This window comes from Ziziphus jujuba, chromosome 1 (genome assembly GCF_031755915.1).
Source record: "Ziziphus jujuba cultivar Dongzao chromosome 1, ASM3175591v1".
Classification (NCBI taxonomy): domain Eukaryota; kingdom Viridiplantae; phylum Streptophyta; class Magnoliopsida; order Rosales; family Rhamnaceae; genus Ziziphus; species Ziziphus jujuba.
Genome location: NC_083379.1, coordinates 8,455,647 through 8,467,825, shown reverse-complemented (window position 1 = coordinate 8,467,825; position 12,179 = coordinate 8,455,647). Strand labels below are relative to the sequence as shown.

Here is a 12,179-nt window from a genome sequence, read left to right as displayed (position 1 = left end):
AACTTTATAAAATTAAAATATCTTAACTGAAGCATAATTATATTATATTATATATATGTGTCCGGATACTTAAAAATAAATAACGAGTTGAGAACTCCAGTGTAATGTCTAGAAAATAAATAATTATAAGTGTATATAACTTTTGAATATTTGAATAAAAAACATTTTTAACATGCTTTTTATATTTTAAAGAGTTATATCTATTTTTGATAACTCTAAAGACTCTTTAAATTAAAAAGTTAAAAAAAAAAAGTCACTCCTACTTTCTATATGAGCTTTTAATACATTTGATTCTTAAGGAAGAATTAATAACTTTCTTTAATTTCATATTTACTTTATATATATATATATATATGTGTGTGTGTGTGTGTGTGTGTGTGTGTGTGTGTGTGTGTGTGTGTGTGTGTGTGTGTGAGTATTGGTTTGATATAATTGAATGTTGTAACGATAAATATTGTAATGATAAAGAACAATTATTAGTTGAAAAATAGAAAATAAAGAATAATAAAAAATGCAATTGAAGTTTGATTAAAAAAAAAAAATCCTCTTTTTATTTTATTATATTTTTTAAAATGCTTTTAGTTTTAAAGATTATGTTATTTAAAATAAAAAAAGAGCATTAGAGATGCTCTAACCAAAGAGGGAGAGAGAGAGAGAAAGAGTAGATATATATATATATATGTGTATACACGTATGTAAATTATATTTACATCAATATATAGTATTGATTCTATTTATTCGATCAAAAGTTATATATATATATATATATATGGTGAAATGCCTAAAACTGAGCTCAGAAAACGACAATTGTATGTAATAAATTACGCTTTTGGCTGACCATAAATTAAACAAAAAACTACAAATTTTTTAATAACTATTTCAAAATTAGTAAAATATATATATATATATATATATTTTAGTACATGACAAATTTTTAAGTACATTTTAGTACATGAGGTTTTATTTTTTGATCATTTTTTTGTTATATTTTATTTTTGTTTATATACCATCACATGTACAGATTTACTTGGCCAATCTAATGGCCAAATAAGATTGACTTAAAAAATTATTGTAAATGATAAAAAAAAATCTAATGAAAATATATAGTTGGATACCTACTATTCATTTAAGTTATTATTTTATGGAATAATTCAGCCATGAAGCCAAATTTAAGACGAAGCGGATGAAACAACCTAATTGGTAGAAACAAATGAGTTAAAAACAAGGTAGAATAAAGAATGGAATAATCATGGATGAAACAAATGGGCTAAACTTGTCAATTGAAGTCAACCTAGAAAGTATTTAAGACTACCAAGATGGATCGTTATGTCAGAATCAACACGACTAAGACAATAACAATTGAATGGATTGAAGGAATGAAACAAAACTATGTCTAAATAGATTTCATGCCACATTTAGCTATGTGGGCTAAAGTAGCCATGCATTCGATTCCATAATGAAGAGGAGCCAATAATGTTTTAGATGAATAATATGATGAAGCCTGAAACGATGGTGTTTGGATGAATAGAAGGATTAACTTTGTGATTGAAATGGCATCATTTATGTGGTAGGATGAAACAATTATAAAGGCTGAACATATAAGAATGAAACAACATGTTAGGATGAAACAATTACAGAATATGAAATGACTTCATTTTATAGTTGGATTTGGATCGGTTCTTTCTTATTGGGCTGTACCATTCAAGAGATGAAAGGACAAATATGTTTGTTTTAAGCTAATATTGAACATTAGAATATTTCAAACACATTGTTGACTTAAATATCCAAGTATCTTTGGCTGCTACCATTTCGGTACCCTAAAGATCTTCATATTGTTTCCGCTAGTTTACAAATTTTACAGGAAGATTTGAATTATAAGGAAGACTGGAATATTCATTAAGAGATCCTTTCAACCAGATTTGTGCATCAACAATTGTGCCACTCTATTCCAATATCACTAATAACGTGCTTGGGAAGTATTAAATGTTAATGCTTCGTAAGTGAGAAAAATAATGGTGCATTAATTCTACCTCATTAATTGTGAATGGATAAAAAATTTTGAAAAAAAAATTAAAACCCAAAACTGCTTTCAATTAGAAAACCTAATTTTTGAACTGAAATTAAAACTTATTATGCGATAGCACAATGATAAAAGCCCCTCTTTGAACACCGATCCAAGTTTGAATCCCTTATTTCTAATATAAATACCAAATCCATTCTTAAGAGAAATATTTATGCATCTAGAATTTAAACATCGATGTAAACAAGAAAAAAAGATGGTCAAAATTGAAACTGAAACCCTGCCTAAACTGTCTTTTCCAACAAGGTTTCATGAGGAAGATGCAAAAAACCTTGCAACTGAAAAGATGGTTAAAGTTGAAACTGAAACCCCTGCATAAACTGGTTTTTTAACTGGCTTTTCAATAAGAAGGTGCCAAAAAACCTTGCACTTGACTAAAGTTTAATCTTAGTTTACTGATTTCCACCATAACGCAGTTACATATAGCACCACTATAAATAAGCCATGCATATTCTACAATTTCAAAACATAGCTCACATTTTCAAACCTTTCCCTCAAAAAAAAAAAAAAAAAAAATGGCTTTAGTTTCTTAGTAGTCCAAAAAGAAATTAAAGATGGCAAAGAAAGTGATGTTGGTTTGGACATTTTTGGTTCTTGGTTTGGCTATTATGGTGCTTGGTTCGACCCATGAGAATAATATAACATGCCAGCAGGCATTGACGGACCTGTTACCCTGTCAACCCTTCTTGACGGCAGCCGCAGGAGCTGACCAACCAAGCGGTCCATGCTGCCTTGGTGTTCAAATTGTGTTCCAAGCAGCAAGCACCACCCAGATTCGGAGAGACCTTTGCGTGTGTTTCAAGAATGCTGCAGCACAGTTTGGTGCTAAGCCTGATAGAGCTAAACAGATTCCTACTTTGTGCAATATTGCTCTTACAATTCCCATTGACCCTAGTATCAACTGCAGCACGTAATTAATCTCTCTTACCCTTCTTTCTTTATTTCTTTGATTGCTTTTTGGTGATTGATGTGTTTTACTTTCTTTTTAATGATGTGCAGGATTAATAATTAGATTTCTTTGAAGATTGGAGAACAAAAAAGATATGCCGAAAGGAAGTGTTAGAAACCAGAAATTTTATGACGCAAAAATCTAAGAGATTTCTTTTGGCTATCTGATTTTTGTATTCCAGCAGGATATATAATATAAATGCAATAAAAAGGAAAAATTGTTCTTCGTTCTCTTTTCTGACATTTTTACCATCTTACATTTTTCACTTTTAACTTTTATTCATTTTTGGTCCGATAAGAAATTTACTTTGAGATACTGAAAAACTTGATAGCACGAAGAAAAAGAAAAGTGGGATCCGCATGGTAAAAAAAATACTAAAGAAATAGACAAAACCAGGTAACTTTTTATGAGAAAGGCAAGAGCTGTGATTCCTAGAGCATTAGACAACGCATTGACAACTAATTTATAAGAAACAGAGAACTTTGCTTATCTGTTTTTTTTCACTTGTGCACAAATAGAAAAAAAGATTTTTCTTTGAAGGCTTACACTAACTACAATGACAAAATATATGACATAATTGGACCTTAACTTTGGTTATGAAAGAAACTTCAGTGTTACATTAATTAACTGGATTGTACTATCTGTGGACTTTATCCCCCACCCTGGCTATACCCGCAGATTCTGCAAGAAGATGATTTTTTAACTTGTGCACTATTTTCCTTTTAGTGGCACAAAACAATTCAAGGTCAACACGATGGCAACTTAAACGTATCTTTTGCTGTGGAACAATCTTTGTTCTGATTGCCATCATATTAATTTGTTGGTGGACACCAAAATAAGTCAGTGAGAGCTTTTCACTCTTTGTTTAATCCAAAGGACTAGTAATTCTTGCATTTGTACATAGTATTGCAGCCTAACTAGGATTCTGCCCTTCAATCCTTTTCTTTGAGAGATTGATTCTATTTTTGCTATTTTTGTTTCTATTTTATTTTTTCTCTCATGGCCTAAATGGCTGGCTCATTAGTTTTGACAGTATTGCAATATCCATAAGTCAATGGGGAAATTATTTTCTATTATATAATCCATAAATAAACAGGTCAAACAAAGTAAACAAAATTTCATACACCAAACGACCTATACATAAAATATACATTCAATATGCTCATTATGGAAACTTCCATTGCTAATGAATAAGAGATGAGACCGATAAGAAGACACTTAATTTCTTTACGAGATACCAATCGTCTTGTTGAGCAACCACAGAAGCAGAGCAAGTTGAATCGCGAAAATGGAGTGAAGCCATGCTCTATCCACCACAAACCCATATACAGTGATTCCTGCCCTATTGGTCTCTAAATAATTAACTGCAACAAAGATCAAAGATCAGCCACTTGATGATTACTAAATTGCAAGTGTGATAGCAAAAAACATAAACAGAAGGAAAGCACCACAGAAAATCTGTTCGATTACTTAATTGTCACACTAACCTAAAGCTTGCCTCTTCTGGAATGAGATTGTATGAGCAAAAATTGGTACCATCTTGGCATCATCCAAATCGTCATCTGCATCCCCTTCTTCGGTGTCTGATTCACACTCAGAACCTAAGGGGAACACTTGAGCAGAAGAAATTTGTGTCGTTGGAGTTTCGCCATCTGTATAATCGAAAGAGTTTATTGTAGCACATAAATGCCACTTTGCAGCAAGGCCAGTAATTGACTGTGCCCTGTGAGTCACCTTTGTTGCACTACGCAAGCATATGAAAAGCCCTGAGATTAGGCTCATGGAGCATAACTGCAGCATAACAAAAACCAAATACAAAATCAATAAAAAAATAAAATAAAATACAGATTTCTATCGAAATGTAGTGAAAATAAAGATGAAAAATAACAATTACCGCAAGCTCTCCAGCCTTGAAAATGTTGACTTGAGAACTAGCTCTTGTTGCCATGAGCAAGGCAGCAAGCTGACTAGCTGTGACCATAATAAGAGAGAGCAAGACAAATGCTCGGAACCTGTGGCTTATAATCCGAAGATTCCTTCTGATACTGAGGTGGTCAATGAGGATTAATTCCACTTCAGTTTCTCTCTGGAAAACTCGAGCAAAATCTTCAAGTCTCAGTATTTGCAGAAAGCAAATAAGCTGGTAGAGAACACATACGAGGAAGAAAAGTGTGGTTCGATAAAGCCATGAACATATCTCCAATATGCAAGCAATGGTGTCACTTAGATATAGATTACCGTAATGTGGCACTTGTGTGCCTCCTGAAATGTACCACCAAATTTTGTAGGCAGTCTCAATGGCAAAGAAAAGGAGGACTACCACATAGAGAAGCCTCATGGATTTCTGCAAATAATTTAATAGACAATAAATAAATAAAAAATTACATTCTAAGATGATTTACTGTGAAAGAAAACAAAAGATGCATAGTATGTGGCTTATTTTCTTTGACAAGAGACAGACTTCCTTTTTCTCGGATCTATAGACAGAAGGAAATGTATTATATAAGTTTGTTTTGGAAGATTGAAAAAGATATCCCCTTTTCCTTTTCGTAAATGCAAAGGAAACTACTCTTTAATTACTTGAATTAATTGTTCTATTTTCGAGATTTTTCATTTCTGTTGCTGACAAAATTTGTTATATGGGTTCTTGTAACAATAGCAGAGGCAGATTCTTGTGGGTTGGGGGCAAAAGGGTCAGCTTTTTAATCTGGAAATTTAGCCCAGATTCTCTGTTTGCTTTGTATTCCGATGGCAAAGCTCCATCAATAATTCTTGATTGATTCTTATGAATTATAGTTATATTTAGAGAATTCAACTAATCAAAACTCTTATACACAATATATATATATACATATATGTATCTGCTAAATCATTGTACGACAAACTTCATTCTTCTGATCTTTCCCTCTCCGAGGTGAAAAACAGAACAAGAAAATTAAAAAAAAAAAAAAAAGAAAAAGAAAAAGAAAAAGAAAAAGTATATATCAAAAATTCCGGTGGGATAAATCGAATTCCGAAACGAATAAGCTCATGGTGTTTGGGATTTAATAAAACATGGTCTTGAAGATGAAGATAATTCAAAAGGGAAATTAAAAAAAAAAAAAAAAAAAAAAAAAAACTGACCAAATTCACAGAATTCAGTTCGATATATATATACGTATATACATACCTGAAGCTGTTCTTTGTATCCATGGCGGACTTTCTCACTGTGATCGAAGAGTTTGTCAATGAAGAGGAACCTCCTGAGACCATATTTACGAGCCCAGCGAGAGATGCAAAAGAAGGAAAGCGTAGCGAAAAGAGAGAGAGAGATTTGGACAGGAACATGGTAAGGCCTTGTATGGTCGGCATCGCAAGTGGAAGAACAATCCAGAAGGAAGTGCGATAGAACTGGAACTCCAATGGCAAGGAAGAGAAACACCGACCATGAAAGACTTGCCCTCCAAAGACTGGACTGGTCCACGCAAACCCATTTGAGGAAGGACATGAAGCTTTTCAATTCGATTCCTTCATGCAATTCGTGGTCTTTTTGGTTCGATAACAATATGGTTCGCCTTTCATCTTCCATATCTTTGGGAACTTTCTTGAGATCAGAATCTGAGGAAAACTAAATGAAATCATATACAGGTGAAAGGGGTGAACTTTTTTTTTTTTTTTTTTTTTTTTCTCAGAGTGATATCAGGCTTCGAAATTCAGCTACCACCCAAGTGTTTCTTATACATGGCTGCAGGAGATACTGTCTGTCACAAATATATATATATAATTTGCCCAAAAAAATATAAATAAATACGAGTGATTGAAAGAGTCATGTTCTTAAAAAGTAATATAAACAGAGGTTGACACATAGGGTGTGGGACAATGGCATGCAAACATTGATTTCAAGGTGATTTTGACTTTTTTCATAAAAACAAAACGAAAACAAATGGTGTCCGTATAGAATTTTGATAACACTTCGAAGCAATTTTATATTTTAACCTTAGTTTTGTTTTATTGGTTGTTTGATTAATCATTGATATGCCACATAATTCTCTTCTTTTTTTTTTTTAATAGAAATTGGGTAAGTCATTGAAGTGAAAAATCCAACCCAACATTGGCATTTAGTTTTTATTTAAATACCAAACTACGGTGTGCTGTGCTATTATTTTAACTTTTTTGTTGTCAATTTCTTCGGACTCATAGAAGGTCCGTTGAAGACAATAAGTAGAGCGTCTTGAAAGTTTTTGTTTCGGCTTTTTATCATGGAGCGTCTAGAAAGTCAAAAAGCCCAAACTCGGTTGCAGCTCATGCCAGCCTAAACCATATCTGTTATCAAGTGTTTTTTTTTTTTAATCACCGCTCCCTATCCAAGCATGAAGGAGCTAGTTGCCAATAAATTAATTAGAAACTATAACAGTCAACCAACAAAAGATACGTGTACGATAGCGATAGGCTTTTGTATTTTTATGGGTCGTCTAGGTTGGTATCCTACCCGGGACACCCGCATATACGATTGAGGTTGACAAGAACCTTCCAGTCATTGACCGACACCTTACACCACAAAACTCCACCGAATTTTATCATGTTGGGCTTTTATCTGTAGTTGTGGGTAAGGCCCAAAATCTAAGCCCATACTTGTAGTTTGGCCCATAGGCTTTTGTTTTTTTGTCATTTCAACCAGCCCTTCACCGGCAGTTGGAAGAATATACCGCCAACCCAAGTCGTCGACCGTTCCATTTTATGCCATACACAAAACGACAACGTCAAGCTGTCTCCCTCCGCTGCCCAGAAAAAATCTTCTATTCATCTGCCCCTGTTTTCACCAATGGGAAAGTTCAATTTCAACACTTTCTTTTTTTCTTGTCCTCCTGTTTGGCGGTTGGAATTTTCTTTGCCACCTATAACAAATTCCAAGTTTGATTTTTGATTTTGTCATTCCTACGAGTTGTGAATCTCATCTCGCAGTTTTAACACCGTCGCGAGAAAATGGCAGTGAGTTTGCCTTATACGTTGTTTGCAATCTCAGCTTCTTCTTCTTCTTCTTATTCTTCTTCTTCTTTTTCTTCTTCGTCTCTCAAACCTTGGAGATACAATCTCAATTCCGTTTCTTCCACCTTCTCGCTTAACCCTTTTCCTTCCACTACGCTTTCTTCTGCTCGTCCATGGGTTTCTTCTAGGTAAGTCCTCTATTACTACTAGCAATTCTTTGGGAAATCTTGACTTCAACTTTTTACCTGCACTTTTATCTCTTTCAATTTGTAATTTTTTTTTTTTTTTTTTAAAGAAAGGCGGTTTGGATAAATAGAAATTGGAATCTAATTGGATTGTTCATAATGGTTGCTGAGAAAATTTGAGTTTAAAGAAAGGGGAAGTGCTTTCCTTGCAAACAGATTATGAGGGGTAAAATGATTACATTTCTCATGAAAAATTTTGAAATCCACATGTGGGTTGTTAAGCAAGTGACATGTAATTTCAGCTTATATATATATATATATATTAACAAGAATCTTTTTGGAGTTTCTTTTCCTGGTTTCTTTAATTGTAGTTTTTGCTTTCTTTAGGAAATTGTATAGAGTCCGTGCAACTGTTCTGAAAGATAATGAGGATAAGGTGGCAGTGGAGGAATCCTTTCAGCCCAAGACTCTAACTGAAGAAGAATTAAAACGAAAGGGTGGGGAGCCATTGGAGACTTCGTCTTCGAGTGCATTGGAGAGATGGGTCATAAAGTTTGAACAGTCCATTAACATATTTCTTACGGTATATCCTATACTAATTTACTACTTTCTATTGAATAACCGTAGTTTCACCATTAATTTGTACCCATTTGCTTGCTTATTGAATCTTATAGAAAAATATGTTGCATTGAAATTCGGCTACTGATGATTTAAACTTGGTTTGTTTCCTTTGTTTATATCTGATGCTACATGTGCTTTTTTGTTTCCTTTGTTTATATCTGATGCTACATGTGCTTTCCTATATTTATATGGTGTATACTCCGACATATATAGCCAAATGCTCATTGTAACTAGTAAGCTAATAATTGATGTTCGTATGCATCTCTGTTATTGAGTTGTACTTACTGTTGGCTCATGGCACTATTTTGTTCACTTTTGGCCCGCTTAATCCTCTCTATATTAGTTTTAACTTTGGATTTTGAAAAATGACATGTGGAGTAGTCACTAGTCTACCATATCAAAACCACCTCTATGATTTGATCTTTCACTTTAGGTTTCTGGGACTTTAATATGTCTACTTGGTTATGATATTATAGTTTTTGGCATTTTTGGTCTCTGGCAGAAGCTTATACAGTTCTAATTATTATTTATTTATACTGATTATGCCAGGATTCGGTGATTAAGGTACTCGACACCTTGTATCATGACAGAAATTATGCGAGGTTTTTTGTACTGGAAACCATCGCAAGGGTTCCTTACTTTGGTGAGTGCTATCATTTTTTTAACTTTTACATTTCTTTAATTGTCAGAGAATGAATGTACAAAGAATAATTAGAAGATTTTTCCTTTTAAAGTAGTGAAGATCAATTCTTCCAATGTGCAAGAAAAATGTATCCATACTGCAGAGGCAGTACATATGTATGGTCATCCTAGTATGTAACAAGTGCAATTTTAAATGCCCTCTTACACATTATAACTGACCAGTCTGCTTCTATCATTAGAGAAAAATGTGATCTGAAATAGATAGAAGGAAAAACTGGTAGGCCGAGTTTCTGTTGATTATTATTATTTTTTAATTGTTCATCATGATATTGAGTGCGTGCATGGAAGGTTATGCTCAACTTCTCCTGTGTTACATTTCCCACAAGCATCTGTATACAAGAATATTACAATTCTTTCCACATTGTATCTTTAGTGTTAATGGGTGTTATATGGCTTTCTTGTGCAATTGAGTTTTACATTTATCGAATACCTTGATTGCTAATTATGCATTGTGATTTGCGGCAGCATTTATGTCTGTTCTACACATGTATGAGAGTTTTGGTTGGTGGAGAAGGGCAGATTATTTAAAAGTGCATTTTGCAGAGAGCTGGAATGAGATGCACCACTTACTTATCATGGAAGTATGGATCTTTCTCAATTCGTGCAATGATCATAACTAATGCTTGTTTATTTAGGTTTCAGTTCAATCACACCCAAATAAAATTGATGTAGAATTTGTAGCTCCATTATACCTTTTACTGTCCATATTTGCATACGTCGGGCTAGAGTGATATGATATATTGTTAAATTGGTTGCATAAGTTACCTGACTTATCTGTTTCAACCATATGAAACTGCAGGAATTAGGAGGAAATTCGAGGTGGTTTGATCGCTTTCTTGCTCAACATATAGCAATCTTTTATTACATTATGACAGTCTTTATGTATGCAATCAGCCCAAGGATGGCATGTAAGTATAGGCATCTGGTGTAGTTTTGATGCATAATTCTTGGCTCTGTTATGCCTCTTGCACTCTGGCAACTGGTTGGTTCAGTTATCTTAATAGTTGTGTCACTCGTGTGAACTTTTCATGTACTGTAAACCGAAATGTGACAACTATTTTGTTGAATGTATACAAACCTGTTAAAAAGTTATGACCTTAATTTAAAATTTTGGAACTGAACATAGATGAATAAAAGTCTGACTCTGTTACCTCTCCGGGTTCTTATGGATTAAGTTATCTTAGCAGCATTACTTATTAATTGTATTAGGAAAAAATGTGTTTTAACATGCTTATTGTTCTGGAACTGAGCCTGAAACAAGTGGCCGTTTAGGACAAGTGACTGGAATTAGCCCTATATGTTTGCATTCATCATTAAGTCCTTGTCTTAATGTATTTTGGTTTCATTGCTAGTGCAGATCACTTTTCTGAATGTGTAGAGAGCCATGCTTTTTCAACCTATGACAAATTTATCAAGGCACAAGGAGGTATAAATGATTTTTTTTTTTTTTTTTCATTTTTAGATAATGTTGCCATAACTTGATCATTTATCTTGTGTGCTGCCATGAGCGTAGACAGAAATTGGCTCCAATGACATAGGATTGTAGTCACTGAGTACATAATTAGTAGTATTCTGAACATCATATTACCTAAAACCTAATATTCAACTGATGATCCATCTTATGGTCGGTTGTAGAATTTACTCCCTCTTGCAGCCACTTGTAGCTTTAATTATTCTGATCAGTTCTGGTTTCCCGTTGTAGAGGAGTTGAAAAAATTGCCTGCACCTGAGATTGCTGTTAAATACTATACTGGTGATGATTTGTACTTATTTGGTAAGTTGTCTTGTTTACAACCTATGGTTCACATTGCTTGCTGAAAGGCAACCTACATCCAATAACCTCTGCATATATTATCCAGATGAATTTCAAACAGCCAGACCTCCTAATTCTCGAAGGCCAAAAATAGGTAAGATTGGAATTCTGTAGCTATGGTGCTTCGTAGTTTAACGTTTGCTTAACAGCTAAAATTTGCTACTTTCTCTTTCTAATTTGCGCACATAACGTTTATCTGACATCTGAAAATTGAATTGGAAATAACCAGATTTGAGCCTTATGAACTCGGTATCAACAAACCAAAATAATCCTGCATATTAGTTTCACTTAAAATTTTATTTTTCTTTTCAGAGAATCTGTTCGATGTCTTTATGAACATCAGAGATGATGAAGCTGAACATTGCAAGACAATGAGGGCCTGTCAGACTCATGGCAACCTCCGGTCACCTCATTCGTATCCAGAAGATGATTTTGGAGATGAGCCTGTGTGTGTCCTTCCTGAAGCAGATTGTGAAGGAATTGTAGACTGTATAAAAAAATCTGTTGCAACTCCAACAAAGCAAAAGTAATTCAATAGTAGCCAGAACTCATCCATAGTGAACGACAAATTGTATACATAGAAACGATATAGAATCAATAAATGGCATTGATTGTTTATTTGTTGGCTTCTTCTTGCTGGTGAAGCTAATCTTCAAGTCTATAATTTTATTTTTGTTTGAAAGCAAATCAATGTAAATTAAAGATACATAGTCCAACACTGTTTCAAGGCTGTCACATCCTCGGAACCTGGACTCTTTATCCTGTTTGAGGGAATAGCTGATTATAAGTTTTGATTCATTCAATAATTTGATTTGGAGTGAAAATTATATAGTTTTTTTGTTCTTTTTCAACCGGGTTTCCTTA

The 12,179-nt window shown here is 33.7% G+C and overlaps 3 protein-coding genes across 3 annotated transcripts; 2 read left to right on the top strand and 1 right to left on the bottom strand.

The window, feature by feature from the left end:
- Positions 1 to 2,570: 2,570 nt before the first annotated feature.
- Positions 2,571 to 3,259, top strand: LOC107414528 (non-specific lipid-transfer protein 1). The gene is made up of 2 exons (XM_016022669.4): positions 2,571 to 2,990; positions 3,080 to 3,259. The coding sequence occupies exons 1-2, from the start codon at positions 2,635 to 2,637 to the stop codon at positions 3,090 to 3,092; spliced, it is 369 nt and encodes a 122-aa protein (XP_015878155.2). The 5' UTR covers positions 2,571 to 2,634; the 3' UTR covers positions 3,093 to 3,259.
- Positions 3,260 to 4,076: 817 nt separating this feature from the next.
- LOC107414539 (uncharacterized) lies at positions 4,077 to 6,906 on the bottom strand. Its single transcript, XM_016022679.4, has 4 exons — positions 6,199 to 6,906; positions 4,924 to 5,373; positions 4,517 to 4,820; positions 4,077 to 4,393 (listed from the first exon to the last, which is right to left on the bottom strand). Exons 1-4 carry the CDS (start codon positions 6,595 to 6,597, stop codon positions 4,257 to 4,259), a joined length of 1,290 nt encoding a protein of 429 aa, XP_015878165.2. The 5' UTR covers positions 6,598 to 6,906; the 3' UTR covers positions 4,077 to 4,256.
- An 835-nt stretch (positions 6,907 to 7,741) lies between these two features.
- Positions 7,742 to 11,933, top strand: LOC107414637 (ubiquinol oxidase 4, chloroplastic/chromoplastic). Its single transcript, XM_016022792.4, has 9 exons — positions 7,742 to 8,182; positions 8,567 to 8,762; positions 9,350 to 9,443; positions 9,968 to 10,083; positions 10,302 to 10,410; positions 10,860 to 10,928; positions 11,205 to 11,276; positions 11,362 to 11,409; positions 11,628 to 11,933. The coding sequence occupies exons 1-9, from the start codon at positions 7,992 to 7,994 to the stop codon at positions 11,843 to 11,845; spliced, it is 1,113 nt and encodes a 370-aa protein (XP_015878278.2). The 5' UTR covers positions 7,742 to 7,991; the 3' UTR covers positions 11,846 to 11,933.
- The last annotated feature ends 246 nt before the right edge of the window (positions 11,934 to 12,179 follow it).

Excerpts from the sequence above, each read along its gene's own strand:
- LOC107414528 (XM_016022669.4), top strand. The coding sequence starts at position 2,635 with ATGGCAAAGAAAGTGATGTTGGTTTGGACATTTTTGGTTCTTGGTTTG.
- LOC107414539 (XM_016022679.4), bottom strand. The coding sequence starts at position 6,597 with ATGGAAGATGAAAGGCGAACCATATTGTTATCGAACCAAAAAGACCAC. Across the intron at positions 5,374-6,198 it reads GATACAAAGAACAGCTTCAG|AAATCCATGAGGCTTCTCTA; the intron begins GTATGTATATAC and ends AATTATTTGCAG. Across the intron at positions 4,821-4,923 it reads TCAAGGCTGGAGAGCTTGCG|TTATGCTCCATGAGCCTAAT; the intron begins GTAATTGTTATT and ends GTTATGCTGCAG.
- LOC107414637 (XM_016022792.4), top strand. The coding sequence starts at position 7,992 with ATGGCAGTGAGTTTGCCTTATACGTTGTTTGCAATCTCAGCTTCTTCT. Across the intron at positions 8,183-8,566 it reads CGTCCATGGGTTTCTTCTAG|GAAATTGTATAGAGTCCGTG; the intron begins GTAAGTCCTCTA and ends TGCTTTCTTTAG. Across the intron at positions 10,929-11,204 it reads ATTTATCAAGGCACAAGGAG|AGGAGTTGAAAAAATTGCCT; the intron begins GTATAAATGATT and ends TTCCCGTTGTAG.